Here is a 16125-nt window from a genome sequence, read left to right on the forward strand (position 1 = left end):
GTGTGTGTGTGTGTGTGTGTGTGTGTGTGTGTGTGTGTGTGTGTGTGTGTGTGTGTGTGTGTGTGTGTGTGTGTGTGTGTGTGCGCGCGTGCGTGTGTGCGTGCGTGCGTCTGTGCGTATGTGTCTGTGCGTATGTGTCTGTGCGTATGTGTCTGTGCGTATGTGTGCAGCTACTCGCATCTAAATTACCTAAACAAATATTCTGGCATTTCACTGTGACGCACGTGTCTCCCCTTTCACTACAACACACACACTGTCTGTCTGTCTGTCTGTCTGTCTGTGTGTGTGTGTGTGTGTGTGTGTGTGTGTGTGTGTGTGTGTGTGTGTGTGTGTGTGTGTGTGTGTGTGTGTGTGTGTGTGTGTGTGTGTGTGTGTGTGTGTGTGTGTGTGTGTGTGTGTGTGTGTGTGTGTGTGTGTACAACAGTCCATTTGGCAAGAGAGCAACATTCCACAGCAGCCAGCGTCTGACGTCAAACTGAAGACATTTATAGTCTGGTAAACACACACACACACACACACACACACACACTGCTAACGTAGTCTGACAGAGGGGCGGGGCCGAGGCAACATTTCAGTCAATCAGATCAGTTTCTAACCGACTTCAGCTCACTGAACACACATTGATCGTATGTTGTATGTTCTCTAATATCAAAACTCTGTTCTCTAATTTTATAATTCATTTCAATTTTATTTCTATAGCGCCAAATCACAACACAGGTTATTTCATGGCACTTAACACATTAAAGTCCTTACAGCAAGACTTTACAATATTTTACAGAGAAACCAACAATTCAACAATTCCCACATAAGCTAGGAGGGAAAAAAACCCTCCTCTTTAAGGGAGAAAAACTTCCAACAGAGGGAAGGAAAACTCCATTTAACAGGAAGAAACCTCCGACAGAACCAGGCTCAGAGGTGGGCGGCCATCTGCCTCGACCTTTGGGGAGAGAGGAGAGCAGAGAGAGAAAAGGACAGCATAGAGATAGAAGAGAAGAACTGTTGATGGAGACAACAATCGCAGAGCAGAGACATGCAGCTCCATGACGGGACATCTGGAAAAGAAAGAAGAGAAACTACGCAAGCGTAACAGTATGTTCTCTAATATTATAACAGTATGTTCTCTAATATTATAACTGCATGTTCTCTAATATTATAACTATGTTCTCTAATATTATAACTATGTTCTCTAATATTATAACTGCATGTTCTCTAATATTATAACTATGTTCTCTAATATTATAACTGTATGTTTATTATTATAACTATGTTCTCTAATATTATAACTCTATGTTCTCTAATATTATAACTGTATGTTTAATATTATAACTGTGTATCTCTAATATTATAACTGTATGTTCTCTAATATTATAACTATGTTCTCTAACATTATAACTGCATGTTCTCTAATATTATAACTATGTTCTCTAATATTATAACTGTATGTTCTCTAATATTATAACTGTATGTTCTCTAATATTATAACTGTATGTTTAATAGTATAACTGTATGTTCTCTAATATTATAACTATGTTCTCTAATATTATAACTGCATGTTCTCTAATATTAACTATTATAACTGCATGTTCTCTAATATTATAACTATGTTCTCTAATATTATAACTGTATGTTCTCTAATATTATAACCATGTTCTCTAATATTATAACTGTATGTTCTCTAATATTAAAACTGTATGTTCTCTAATATTATAACTGTATGTTTAATATTATAACTGTATGTTCTCTAATATTATAACTATGTTCTCTAACATTATAACTGCATGTTCTCTAATATTGAACTATGTTCTATAATATTATAACGGTATGATCTCTAATATTATAACGGTATGTTCTCTAATATTATAACGGTATGATCTCTAATATTATAACTATGTTCTCTAATATTAAAACTCTATGTTCTTAAATATTTTAACTGTGTATGTTCTCTAATATTATAACCATGTTCTCTAATATTATAACTGTATGTTCTCTAATATTAAAACTGTATGTTCTCTAATATTATAACTGTATGTTCTCCAATATTATAACTCTGTATGTTCTCTAATATTATAACTCTATGTTCTCTAATATTATAACTGTATGTTCTCTAATATTGAACTATGTTCTATAATATAACGGTATGATCTCTAATATTATAACGGTATGTTCTCTAATATTATAACGGTATGATCTCTAATATTATAACTGTATGTTCTCTAATATTATAACAGTATGTTCTCCGATATTATAACTGTATGTTCTCTAATATTATAACGGTATGTTCTCTAATATTATAACGGTATGATCTCTAATATTATAACGGTATGTTCTCAAATATTATAACTGTATGTTCTCTAATATTATAACTCTGTATGTTCTCTAATATTATAACTCTATGTTCTCTAATATTGAACTATGTTCTATAATATAACGGTATGATCTCTAATATTATAACGGTATGATCTCTAATATTATAACTGTATGTTCTCTAATATTATAACAGTATGTTCTCCGATATTATAACTGTATGTTCTCTAATATTATAACGGTATGTTCTCTAATATTATAACGGTATGATCTCTAATATTATAACGGTATGTTCTCAAATATTATAACTGTATGTTCTCTAATATTATAACTCTGTATGTTCTCTAATATTATAACTCTATGTTCTCTAATATTATAACTGCATGTTCTCTAATATTATAGCTATGTTCTCTCATATTAAAACTCTATGTTCTTAAATATTTTAACTGTGTATGTTCTCTAATATTATAACTGTATGTTCTCTAATATTATAACTATGTTCTCTAATATTATAAGTGTATGTTCTCTAATATTATAACTGTATGTTCTCTAATATTATAACTATGTTCTCTAATATTATAAGTGTATGTTCTCTAATATTATAACTATGTTCTCTAATATTATAAGTGTATGTTCTCTAATATTATAACTATGTTCTCTAATATTATAACTGCATGTTCTCTAATATTATAACTGTTCTCTAACATTAAAACTCTATGTTCTTAAATATTTTAACTTTGTATGTTCTCTAATATTATAACTATGTTCTCTAATATTATAACTATATGTTCTCTAATATTAAAACTCTGTATGTTCTCTAATATTATAACTGTATGTTCTAATATTAAAACTGTATGTTCTGTAACATTTTAACTGTGTATGTTCTCTAATATTATAACTCTACGTTCTCTAATATTAGAACTGTATGTTCGCTAATATTATAACTATGTTTTTTAATTATATAACTCTATGTTCTTTTTTATTATAAATCTATGATTATCCTCTGAAGATCATGAATGTGGGACATTTTAAGGAAAACCAGCCAATCACGGTTGAAGTATTTCAACAAAGTTAAATAATTTATTGAAAATATGGCAGATTATTTTCAATCAGGATTGTTAGCTTTACTTTTAATATATCACAAAGTGGAAAATAAAGCTGTAATATTTTGTATTAGATCATATTTCAGTAAAGGTTCACAACTTGAACCAGACTGAGGATCTGAAGCATTGTTTGATACCAATGTTTGGTCCTTGAAGTTTTCAACTAACTCCAGTTAGTCCACTAATTTCAGTCCATACCTACAAAATATTAACGTTTCATTCAAACACTCACTCAAGAAGTCAAAATATTAAAGCAAAATGAGAAAAAAAATTCTGATTTCAGCTTCTCAAATGTGAATGTTTTTTTTTGTTTTTGTCTTTTTTATTCAGGGTCTGAGAAATTATAATTTTGTAATATTCTCTTTTACTTATCAGATTCAGTAACAGAAATGATCACAAAAAAAAAAAACGACACTTAAACCATAAATTAGGCGATGACTCTTTGTCTTTGGACTATCACTGGATTTATAATATTTGTGGAGAACAACACACCAATGGAGGATTTACCACCTCTGGCTTTGACAGGAACACAACAACATGAGGAGAGTCTCCAACGCTGTATGGAGCTGATGGAAGCAGAAAAACAGGAGTCTGTAGACTGCAGTCCAACCGAAGCACTTTTCACTCTTTGTCTCCCTTTTTCTGTGTTCTCCTCGCTGCTGCAGCTGGGAGGTATTTCTGGAAACCAATATTCCTCTTTTCTTTTCTCTCTCTCACTCTCTCTCTCCCTCCTCTGTCTTGTTCATTCTGCATTGCTAAAAGAAAATAGGCACCATGACGTCAACCCTGCAAAACACTCTAAAAAAAGCCAGGAGACATAGAGACAGAGAGAGAGGAAGAAAAGACAGAGAGAGAGGGAGAGGGAGGTAAAAATAGTATAATGGCTGTGTGTACTTTAGACAAATTAGAAGCTTAGAGAGGGAGAGGAGTCACATGTGTGCCCCTGCTATAGACAGTGGTGGGCCAAGTATTACGGGCTGGCCGACTGTAGGTCATCAGTGGATGTTGTCTCAAACTACACGGGGAGTAAACACAGTTTCAGAGCTGCACTGATCAATATTTTTATATTTTAAAGGAGTCTCACGTCTACCAGTAACGTTAAGGGGATCCCTCAACAAGTCATCCCCAAACTCTGCAGAAACAACGTTTCAGGATCTCTTCGTATTCTTTTGTTTTACAGTCTGCAGCTTTAATGTTTCGGTCTGGACCACAGACTAGATGTAAAAGTGTTGGTAGCTGTGTCTTGAGTAAGTCTTAAGCTGCAATACTACCGAGTGCCACTAGAGGTCGGCTCCAAAAAGCCTCCAGCTGCATAGACTCCCATTCAACTTCTCTCATCAAATCCAAAGTCAATAAAATGTGTCCATCAGTTATCTCGGTGTTGTTAGCTAAAGTCACTCCTTCTTATTAGTTTTCTGGAGGTCCATCCAGCTATCGGTGGGCGGGACGTAGTATCATCAAGGTTTCCAATCAGATCAGTCAGATCCACCGCTGGCTCCTACCCCTGCTCGTCCATCCAAATATGATAATTTCCTGCTCCAAACCGCTACAAACTAGCAAAATACAAGGTTCAACCGAGTATCACGGTATAACCAGTATCACGGTACAACCGGTATCACGGTACAACCCAGTATCACAGTACAACCAGTATCACGGTACAACCAGCATCACGGTACAACCAGTATCACGGTACAACCAGCATCACAGAACCAGTATCACGGTACAACCAGTATCACGGTACAACCGAGCATCACGGTACAACTGAGCATCACGGTACAACCAGTATCACGGTACAACCAGCATCACGGTACAACCCAGTATCACAGTACAACCGAGCATCACGGTACAACCCAGTATCACGGTACAACCCAGTATCACGGTACAACCAGCATCACGGTACAACCAGTATCACGGTACAACCGAGCATCACGGTACAACCCAGTATCACGGTACAACCAGCATCACGGTACAACCAGCATCACAGAACCAGTATCACGGTACAACCAGTATCACGGTACAACCCAGTATCACGGTACAACCCAGTATCACAGTACAACCAGCATCACAGTACAACCGAGCATCACGGTACAACCAATATCACGGTACAACCCAGTATCACGGTATAACCAGTATCACGGTGCAACCAGTATCACGGACAACCCAGTATCACGGTACAACCAGCATCACGGTACAACCGAGCATCACGGTACAACCCAGTATCACGGTACAACCCAGTATCATGGTACAACCGAGCATCACGGTACAACCAGCATCACAGAACCAGTATCACGGTATAACCAGTATCACGGTACAACCAGTATCACGGTACAACCGAGCATCACGGTACAACCCAGTATCACGGTACAACCCAGTATCATGGTACAACCGAGCATCACGGTACAACCAGCATCACAGAACCAGTATCACGGTATAACCAGTATCACGGTACAACCCAGCATCACGGTACAACCCAGTATCACAGTACAACCAGCATCACGTACAACCAATATCACGGTACAACCCAGTATCACGGTATAACCAGTATCACGGTGCAACCAGCATCACATAACCAGTATCACGGTATAACCAGAATCACGGTACAACCCAGTATCACAGTACGACCAGCATCACGGTACAACCGAGCATCACGGTACAACAAGTATCTCGGTACAACCAGTATCACAGAACCAGTATCACGGTATAACCAGTATCACGGTACAACCCAGTATCATGGTACAACCGAGCATCACGGTACAACCAATATCACGGTACAACCCAGTATCACGGTATAACCAGTATCACGGTGCAAACAGTATCACGGACAACCCAGTATCACGGTACAACCAGCATCACAGAACCAGTATTACGGTATAACCAGTATCACGGTACAACCCAGTATCACAGTACAACCAGCATCACGGTACAACCGAGCATCACGGTACAACCAATATCACGGTACAACCCAGTATCACGGTACAACCAGTATCACAGTACAACCAGCATCACGGTACAACCGAGCATCACGGTACAACCAATATCACGGTACAACCAGCATCACAGTACAACCAGTATCACGGTACAACCAGTATCACGGTACAACCAGCATCACGGTACAACCAGTATCACGGTACAACCAGCATCACGGTACAACCAGCATCACGGTACAACCAGCATCACGGTACAACCAGCATCACAGAACCAGTATCGCGGTACAAACAGCATCATGCTTTGGCCTCTCTATGTGTGACAGTTTCACGTTTTGTAAACTTAAGTTTTAATCCAGGAGGTGACAACATTGTTCTTGAGGGTTTTTTTTGTTTCGTAACCCCAACCACGTTCTTTTTCCTAAAAGATTAATTTTCCTGTAAATCCCGCGGCTGTATTGATGCAGTAGATTTAATTTTCGTCCACGACAGGAAAACGTGAAACTCACGCTTAAAGAGGCCAAAGCGTGGCTATTTCACGTTTTTCCGTAATACCGGGTTGCACGGCGTACACTTGCCTGCACGTTGCGACTCCTATCAGACTCAGCAGAGGGCGCTACACACATATACTGCAGAGAAAATGAAACTGATCATATCCCCACGCCGAAAAAGAGAAAAAAAAAACAAAAAAAACAGCGTGGGATAACTTTGGACATCTCATAAATGAACGTGACGTTGTCCTCGACGACGGATATCCACTTTGTAACAAACGCAGAGTTTTTTCAAAGGAGGAAACACATCTTCAAGAATCCTTTAAAGTCTGTGTCCCGTTCAAAAACGTTTAATGACCAACAAAAAACTTGATTTTTTTTTTTTAAACGTGAATCATAAAATGCGCCGTAGAAGTCATTTTCCACATCCCGCCTCCAAACTGTTTCATCTTCAGGGTGCTGACATCAGCGTGTGAGTTTAACGTACAGTCTGGCTCAGCGTCACACACCTCCAGTGAACGGTAAGGTTTTTGGACCACAACAATAACAATAACAATAATAATAATAATAATAATAATGAAACAGCGTGTGCAGTGATACTGTCCCACCGGAACATTTATCACACCGTGAACGACTGTAACAGCAGCTGATTCTGCAAATCCTCCATTTAGAGGAACTCCACATCAGTGGATGATCAGATGAGCCTGTTGTTTTTGAAACTCCAGCAGAGGACGCAGTGACATCACCAACAGAATTAAGTTTCTGTTATATATATATATGTGTATATATATATATTCTTGTGTGTATATATATATATATATATATATATATATATATATATATATATACACAAGAAGGTAAGAAGGCCGCTTTTATATATATATACATGTATCCAACACTTTAATTGCAGCGGAAAACAAGATTAGACCAAATGAACATCCTCCTTTTACCAAGTAACAACCTGCTGGCAGGGAGCGATGGCCTCGAGCCACTCTGACCCCAGATCACCTCACCGTGGCAGCCACACGTCGGACAAACCAGCCTTCACCTAAACCTCCGTGGCCGACATCGTTCTAGCATCCGGACACGTGTTCGAGCGTTGCATAAATAACTAATATTGTAAATATAAAAGGCCCGCTGCGGTGTTTGAGAAACCTTCTCCGGAGCTCCAAAAAGTTCCCCAAACAACAGATTGCATCGTGTCTCACCTGCACTCCGGCAGGTGTCTGAACATTTTCTGTACTATTTTTAGTGTATTTTCGACATGCATACAGCACTCAGCTGAGCAGCCTTCTTACTGGCATGTGACTTTCTTTTTATTATATTTTGTGACAATTTCACATCACATGTTCAGATTTAATCAGATTTCTCCCCGTGGAAGCTTTGTTGCAGTTCAGTAACTACCATCTTACATGAAACTGCTCACAGAGTAGCATCTCATAATTCGGTATTTTGGTTTTTCTATTATTTCGAAGCAGATTTATGGACGTTTATTCAGAGATAATGATATTAATGAAGCGTTTAAAAATCTCTCTTTAGTATTTTGGATTACATTTTAATGCAAAATTGTACCGCTAAGGTTTCTGAAGTATCTGAATGTCCATCGATGTGTCGCAGCTGCTGTCGATAAGCGGGGCAAACGTCAATAACTAACTTCCTGATGTTTTCACCACGTCTGAATGCACCTGTCTCTTCCATCTGACACCGTATCATTGTCTCTGTGCAACCGTCCTCGACACACAATCACACGCTCCCCAACACGCGTGGCAAAAAGCTTCCCTGCAAAAGCACAAAATTATTCATCAGTTTGAGCAAATCTTAGGCGAGCAGCACATGCGAAGTGCGAAGGAGGGGGGGGGGGGGCCCCCCTCCTTCGCACTTCTACTCTCCCAGAGATGACTCACCGGAGGTGGGCATGGCAGCGCTGGAGCTCCTGTTGCCACTCAGGAGCTCCAGATGCTGGTGATGGCTGTCTGTGCTGGCAGAGGAGAAACAGGACTCGGTCTCATAGATGGTCTGCAACATGGCGCACAATCCTGAAACCGTGGGATGCAACAGCATGCCAAGACGGCAGCGGGCGCTTTATTTTGTAACCAAAACAGTGGTCAGGTCCTCCTCTGAGACTCAGGCATGGCTCAGTTTGGGTGTGAGGTGCTGAGGGGTGAAAAGCACTGCAGCTGATTCACTCAACTGAAAATGACCAGCAGATGAGGTCTGTGCTTGTTGTGAAATGGCCTTCAAACTGGCTCCAAAATCACGATGAAGTCCACAGAAACATCCATGAGGAGCTCGACCATGCTCTTATCGCGTAATCCAGTCTGCAGGCAGACTTCTGGATGTTCAGCTCATCCCGACGCTCCTCGCTTAAACCCTCCTCCTCAATGTTGTGGTCTCAGGAATGAAAATGCTCAGCGTGAAAGGGAAAAGAGGAAATGAGCTGAAGCGTGACTGTGCGGTCAGTTAGTCTGGTCTTCATCACAGTCCTGATCCTCGCAACAGACTCATCTGTCAGGGTTCAAGAAGGAAGAAGAAAGAAGAAAGTTGCTTTCTTCTGAATCCCCTCAGTCTTTAGCAAACCAAACCCAACAAGCAGAACCAGAACCAGCAGGGGGGTCGGTGACATGCGGTTACCCGGTGCAGCCTCTCAGACTGAGCGGCTCCACAAGCTGAAGACTGACAGGAGAGTTGGTCTGAGCTGCTGCAGCCTCCTCACTGCTCCGCACAGCTCACAGCACAACACAGACCCACAGATGGAGGAGAGGAGAGGGAGCATCAAAGGAACCTCACGCTGCTCTCCTCCTGGATGAGGAAAGGCAGAGGAGGGAAGGAGGAGGACTAGGAGGAGAGAGGCGAGGACGTAAATAGCTTTGGGAGAGAGCTCCCCGAGGTTCCATGTTTCCAAAATTAGAATGGCGTGCTGAGAGAATGACAGAGGGAGGGAAGTGGAAGAAAAGAAGAAGAGAAGGAGAGGAAGGCCGGAGACGAAGATTCTTCACGATCCCCTAGGATTAATGAGGAGCCAGGGATCCCACGCCGTGTCCTCTCACACCGCTACCAACCGACCAGGGAGGAGAGGAGATCGGCACCCTGCAGAACACCGATATCCACCATCTGAGAGGAGCATGTGGTGTGTGTCTGTGACGATGTCTGAGCTGCTGAATGAACACTGAGAGAGAAAGAGGGGGAGAGAGAGAGAGAGAGAGAGAGAGAGAGAGAGAGAGAGAGAGAGAGAGAGAGAGAGAGAGAGAGAGAGAGAGAGAGAGAGAGAGAGAGAGAGAGAGAGAGAGAGAGAGAGAGAGGGAGAGGGAGGGAGAGAGAGGAGGGGCTGAAAGTAGATCACTGGGTGGAGAGGAAGTTAGACAAAGTCAACAACAGCTCATTTAATTTCACAACACACAATAAGGAGGACTGAGGAAACAAGGAGAGGAGAGGAGGGGAGGGGAGGGGAGGGGGCATTTACTAAGAGAGGAGGTGGGGGGTTGATGGAGGGAGTGGAGCTGAAAATAGCCTGCCAGGGTGGAGGAGGAGCTGGAGATAAAAATAGACTGGGAGAGTGAGAGGGAGTGGTAAGCCTCCAGCTGGGGGGGGGGGGGGGGCTTTCATGTTTCTGCACTGACTTCCCAAGGATAATCTGTCAATCAAAGCGTGTGGGCGGGGACTGTGGCCTTCTTCTTCCTCTGTGTTTGAGGCTACGACTGCCAATGCTAACACCTTGTTACATGTGAAATGAACAGTGTGAAATAATCAAGGAGGATTTCTAAAGTATAATAATGTCTGTAATCGCTGCACCCAGCTATCATCCACTAGGTTTTATGTGTTTTTAACTTTCACAAAATATTAAAGACAAATTGAAGAATGTTCAAAGAAAAATTGGAAATATTGCAAAAAGATTGTTATTTGAGCTGCTTCCATAACTATAGTCGTGTTTAAGTCATTGTAGATCATCCAGACACAGTTCACACCTGCAGAACTCAGGCCTCCAATGTGTAACAGGAGCAATGTCCTTCCAGGAAATTGCAAAAGAATTAACACAAATTCAAGCAATCTTCGAGGGAGTTTGCAATTTGTTTTAAATCCATCCATTATCTATATCCCCTTTATCCTGAACACACAACACTTACAGACAGACGGAAACAAAGACCATTCACACTTAAGGGCAATTTGTAGAACCACCAATTAACCGGAGGTGCATGTTTTTGGATGGTGGCAGGAAGCCGGAGTAGCCGGAGAGAACCACAGAAAGGCAAAGGCCCGCAATCCAACCCAGAACCTTTTCGCTGTGAGGCGACAGTGCTAAGCACTGCACCGCTGTGCCGCCCTTGTTTTAAATTCCCACGATTTTTTCCACAAAAAAAACGTCATCATCAGAATCTGAGCTGAAAGTATTAAAACATAAAGTAAATCTTTTCAGACAAAACTGACTTTATTACAAAAAATAACTCCATCTAGAAAGTCTCTGCTCCTGTTTTCATCACCAAATAAAACTCTGTTCACCCGAGGAAACCGGAACAAGAGGAGAAACAGGAAGTGATGGGGTTTGTGGGAAATGTGGTCTTGACATTAAAATGATCTGATTAAATGTTTATTATCAAACAAGTGATTCCATATTACTGGATGTTAAATGAGTTTTATCGACACGTCCAGTTGTCAGAGACGTCTCTTTGTTTGTTTCATCCAGCAGGTCTATGTGTTGAATGAACATGAATGAAACAGCATCTAAAGCTCTTATTTTGACAGCTGATGTAGTCCTTGTTTCTATATTCCAGTCACAGACGGTCTGTTCTGGAAACATACACAGCTTTTAGGACCTTGTAGGAACTTTGAGCCTCATGGTTCTCTAAGTTTAATAAATAAATAAAATAAATAAATAAAAAATCTACACTTGAAATTTGTTCTAATTCCTGTAATTTCAAAAAACTAAAACAGCTACAGAATCAAACATTTTTGATCCCAACAATCTAAAAAAAACCTCAGTTAAATTCTGGAGGGACTGAAACATCATAAAACCGAAACACGTGTGATTGAACTGTTCCTCATTCAGGACATGCACGTTAGCAGGCTAACACGATGACATTCAGCTCTATTTAAAGATCCTAAATCTTGTTCTTCTTCAGAACGGATAAAAAAAATTTTTTTTTAAGTATTTTGTTCAATTCTGAACATGAAATATGAATTTACAATGAGTAATCCCAACCTGACATACTTCATCTGACATGTTAGCGGTGTGTTGAATCTCGTCTCTTCTGAACCAGACGCTGCTCGTACTGTCAGAGGGGATATTATTAATTGAAACTGCTGGCTGCTATTTATAGCGTTGTTTGTTGGAGCCCTGAGTGAGGCTCTGCTTTAAGAAGAGGTCCCAGTGTTTTAACAGAATATGATGGGATGTCTGTGACTGCCGGTAAACCCAGAGATCAAGGATTAAATGATAATAATAATAATAAGAAGAACGATAATAATAAAGGACGAGGCTGCGTGTGATCACATTTCACTGATTGTTCTCGGTTATCTGTCGTTCTTTCCTTTCCAGCTCTGTGTGTCCTCTGCATGCGTAGAAGCAGGAGAAGATGTAAACAGAGAGAAGTCCTTTCCTGTGTTCTTTCGGCTCTCACATCCACTTCTCTCCTTATTTATTCAAGACTCTCTTAAATCCTCCTTTAAAGTCCCGGAGATATGACCAGCGAGCAGCCGACATGTCTGACATCTCTGTGGTCCAACATACCAAACAGGTGTGTGTGTGTGTGTGTGTGTGTGTGTGTGTGTGTACTGCAGTAGCTCAGCAGATGACTCATCTCTGCGTTTCTATTTGAGGCGCATCAACCCCTGGAGTCACACTGCTGTCTGTGAGTGTGTGTGTGTGTGTGTGTGTGTGTGTGTGTGTGTGTGTGTGTGCGTGCGTGCGTGCGTGCGTGCTTGCGTGTGCTATATCTGTATCCATGACAACCAAATTACAGCCAGTCTGGACAGGTGTCTGGACAAACACACACACACACACACACACACACGCGCACACACGCGCACACACGCAGACACATGAAGACACCTGCACGCACTCACATGCACTCGCGCGCACACACACACACACACACGCACGCACACACACACACACACACACACACACACACACACACACACACACACACACACACACACACACACACACACACACACACACACAGTCGATCCCAGGATTGAATGGGTTAAAAGAGAGTGTGATGGTTAAAGAAACAGCTGTTTGCTATCAGCTTAAAGGATGACAATATGTCAGCTTGTTGCTGCTGCCACCTAGTGGTCGACAATACCATTTATTGCAGATTTAAGGTCACTGGGAAGTTTTTACGATGCACGTGGTTCAATTGTTGAGTAAAAAAAACGGATAAAAACTATAAGGAGAGGCTTTAAAATCCCCTTTTGGCTCCTTCAGGTTAAGTTTAGACACGTTAGAGGGAAACGCTAACGTTATCATTACACCGATGAGTGCGCGTTGGGGTGTTGTGTTAGAAATCTCGTCTTTAAATTTAGCTGCGCTTCAACGTGGCATTAGGGTTGCAGTGGTACACCGTGACATTCAAATGGATGCTTATCATACCGTGCACGAGAGCTTTTTACCGGTATTGAAAAAAAAAAAAAATGCAATGAACGGACACGCTCCTCTGTGTGTTGCGACTCCTGTCAGACTCAGCAGAGGGCGCCACCCACACACACACACACTGGCTGAAACAAACAGGGCTCTGTAGGAGCTGCAGGAGGAAACGGGAGGTGAGTCGTTCTTGAAACAGGAAGCTAACTTCAGGTAACCTGCTGGGATCAGCTCTCACACTCACACCGTGCTCACGACGACCTCATGGTGTGTCTCCACCCCCCAATCCCCCTGAAATACACCCGCTGAAATTAAAGGTCCCAGACTGTGTGTATTCAGGTTTCCATTTCTCCTTTGAGTATAAAGCAGGTGTGGGTGCTAGAAATACCGCGGACGTGTCGAAACGCACACATCCTCAGCAATTATGCTATTTGGACTTTCACTTAAGTTTGTGATGTCACAAAACTGCCATTTGAATGCGTCACCTGTTAACATACCTCCTGTTCATCGCATTCAATCAAACACGAGGGACGAGCGAGTGCGCCATTATCTGTTATCTGTTAAACCAACAAAATCATCTGTATCTGTACTCAGGACATGGGTGGAGCTGAGACAGGACACGGATGGGGAAGTAACCAGAAGTTGTTCATTTTAAGCCTGAGTGATATCGGGTGATCAGAAATTGCTAAATTTATTATTTATTAGAAAACTACAGTGCATCCGGAAAGTATTCACAGCGCTTCACTTTTTCCACATTTTGTTATGTTACAGCCTTATTCCAAAATGGATTAAATTCATTTTTTTCCCTCAAAATTCTACACACAATATCCCATAATGACAAAGTGAAAATAGTTTGTTTAAAATTTTAGCAAATCTATTAAAAATAAAGAATGAAAATATAGTACATATGTATTCACAGCCTTTGCTCAATACTTTGTTGAAGCACCTTTGGCAGAAATTACAGCCTCAAGTCTTTTTGAGTATGATGCTATAAGCTTGGCTCCTATTCTTGGGCAGTTTCTCCCGTTCTTCTTTGCAGGACCTCTCAAGCTCCATCAGGTTGGATGGGGAGTGTCAGTGCACAGCCATTTTCAGATCTCTCCAGAGATGTTCAATCAGGTTCAAGTCTGGGCTCTGGCTGGGCCACTCAAGGACATTCACAGAGTTGTCCCGAAGACATTCCTTTGTTATCTTGGCTGTGTGCTTCGGGTCGTTGTCCTGTTGGAAGATGAACCTTTACCCCAGTCTGAGGTCCAGAGCGCTCTGGAGAAGGTTTTCATCAAGGATGTCTCTGTACATTGCTGCATTCATCTTTCCCTCCATCCTGACTAGTCTCCCAGTTCCTGCCGCTGAAAAACATCCCCACAGCATGATGCTGCCACCACCATGCTTCACTGTAGGGATGGTGTTGGCCAGGTTTCGCTGCCTGGTTTCCTCCAAACATGACGCTCGGCATTCAGGCCAAAGAGTTCAATCTTTGTTTCATCAGACCAGAGAATTTAGCTTCTCATGGTCTGACAGTCCTTCAGGTTCCTTTTGGTAAACTCCAGGTGGGCTGTCATGAGCCTTTTACTGAGGAGTGGCTTCCGTCTGGCCACTCTACCATACAGGCTTGCTTGGTGGAGTGCTGCAGAGATGGTTGTCCTTCTGGAAGGTTCTCCTCTCTTCACAGAGCAACGTTGGAGCTCTGTCAGAGTGACCATCGGGTTCTTGGTCACCTCCCTGACGAAGGCCCTTCTCCCCCGATCACTCAGTTTGGCTGGGCGGCCGACTCTAGGAAGAGTCCTGGTGGTTCAAACTTCTTCCATTTACAGATGATGGAGGCCACTGTGCTCATTGGGACCTTCAATGCTGCAGAAATGTTTCTGTAACCTTCCCCAGCTCTGTGCCTCGATACAATCCTGTCTCGGAGGTCTACAGACAATTCTTTGGACTTCATGGCTTGGTTTGTGCTCTGACATGCACTGTCAACTGTGGGACCTTATACAGATGGTGTGTGTCTTTCCAAATCATGTCCAATCAACTGAATTTACCACCGGTGGACTGCAATCAACTTGTAGAAACATCTCAAGGATGATCAGTGGAAACAGGATGCACCTGAGCTCAATTTTGAGTGTAATGACAAAGGCTGTGAATACTTATGTACATGTGATTTTTTTCGTTTTTGATTTTTAATAGATTTGCAAAAATTCCAAAAAAATGTATTTCACGTTGTCATTATGGGGTATTGTGTGTAGAATTTTTGAGGGAAAAAATTAATTTAATCCATTTTGGAATAAGGCTGTAATATAACAAAATGTGGAAAAAGTGAAGCGCTGTGAATACTTTCTGGATGCACTGTATGTCCAGAACAGCCCCAGAACTGAGCTTCGGAGGACTGTTTTTTTTTTTTTTTTACGTGTGACTTATATAATAATAAACACTTCTTAGTGTGGGCACACGCAGCTTCTTCTGCAGCTGCAGGTTGAAAACAGGTTGGCCGTTACGTAGTCATGATGTTCAGACTCCTGGAGTTTCATAGTGCACGGCGTGTTTCCATGTGAACACACTTATTCACGCACAAGTATGAAGTATTCGTATGCAAAAACGCTGTTTTGAGACACACCCCTGTGGTTTGGCCTGCATCATCACCGCTGCGCTCGCCGCTCTCACCAGCCGTCCAATCACAGTGAAGGAGGGGCGGGGCAAGCGCTGCTACGAGCCGAGTTGCCAGACTGACGTGC

The 16125-nt window shown here is 41.6% G+C and overlaps 1 protein-coding gene across 5 annotated transcripts in view; it reads right to left on the minus strand.

Annotated features, from left to right (window-relative positions):
• hdac5 (histone deacetylase 5) overlaps positions 1-16125 on the minus strand; it is a 50818-nt gene that overhangs the window by 22567 nt on the left and 12126 nt on the right. For 2 of the 5 annotated variants that reach the window (XM_069710201.1, XM_069710200.1), the window contains exon 1: positions 8727-9804. The exons of the other annotated variants lie outside the window; for them this stretch is intronic. In XM_069710201.1, coding sequence (XP_069566302.1) covers positions 8727-8883 — 157 coding nt within the window. In that variant the 5' untranslated portion in view covers positions 8884-9804. Of the gene's footprint in view, positions 1-8726; positions 9805-16125 lie in introns of those variants that run through there. 5 annotated transcript variants of the gene reach the window in all.

Source organism: Brachyistius frenatus, unplaced genomic scaffold (genome assembly GCF_029030835.1).
Source record: "Brachyistius frenatus isolate BFR_SWC_R1_liver_20210118 unplaced genomic scaffold, ASM2903083v1 Contig_90, whole genome shotgun sequence".
In the NCBI taxonomy this organism is placed as follows: domain Eukaryota; kingdom Metazoa; phylum Chordata; class Actinopteri; family Embiotocidae; genus Brachyistius; species Brachyistius frenatus.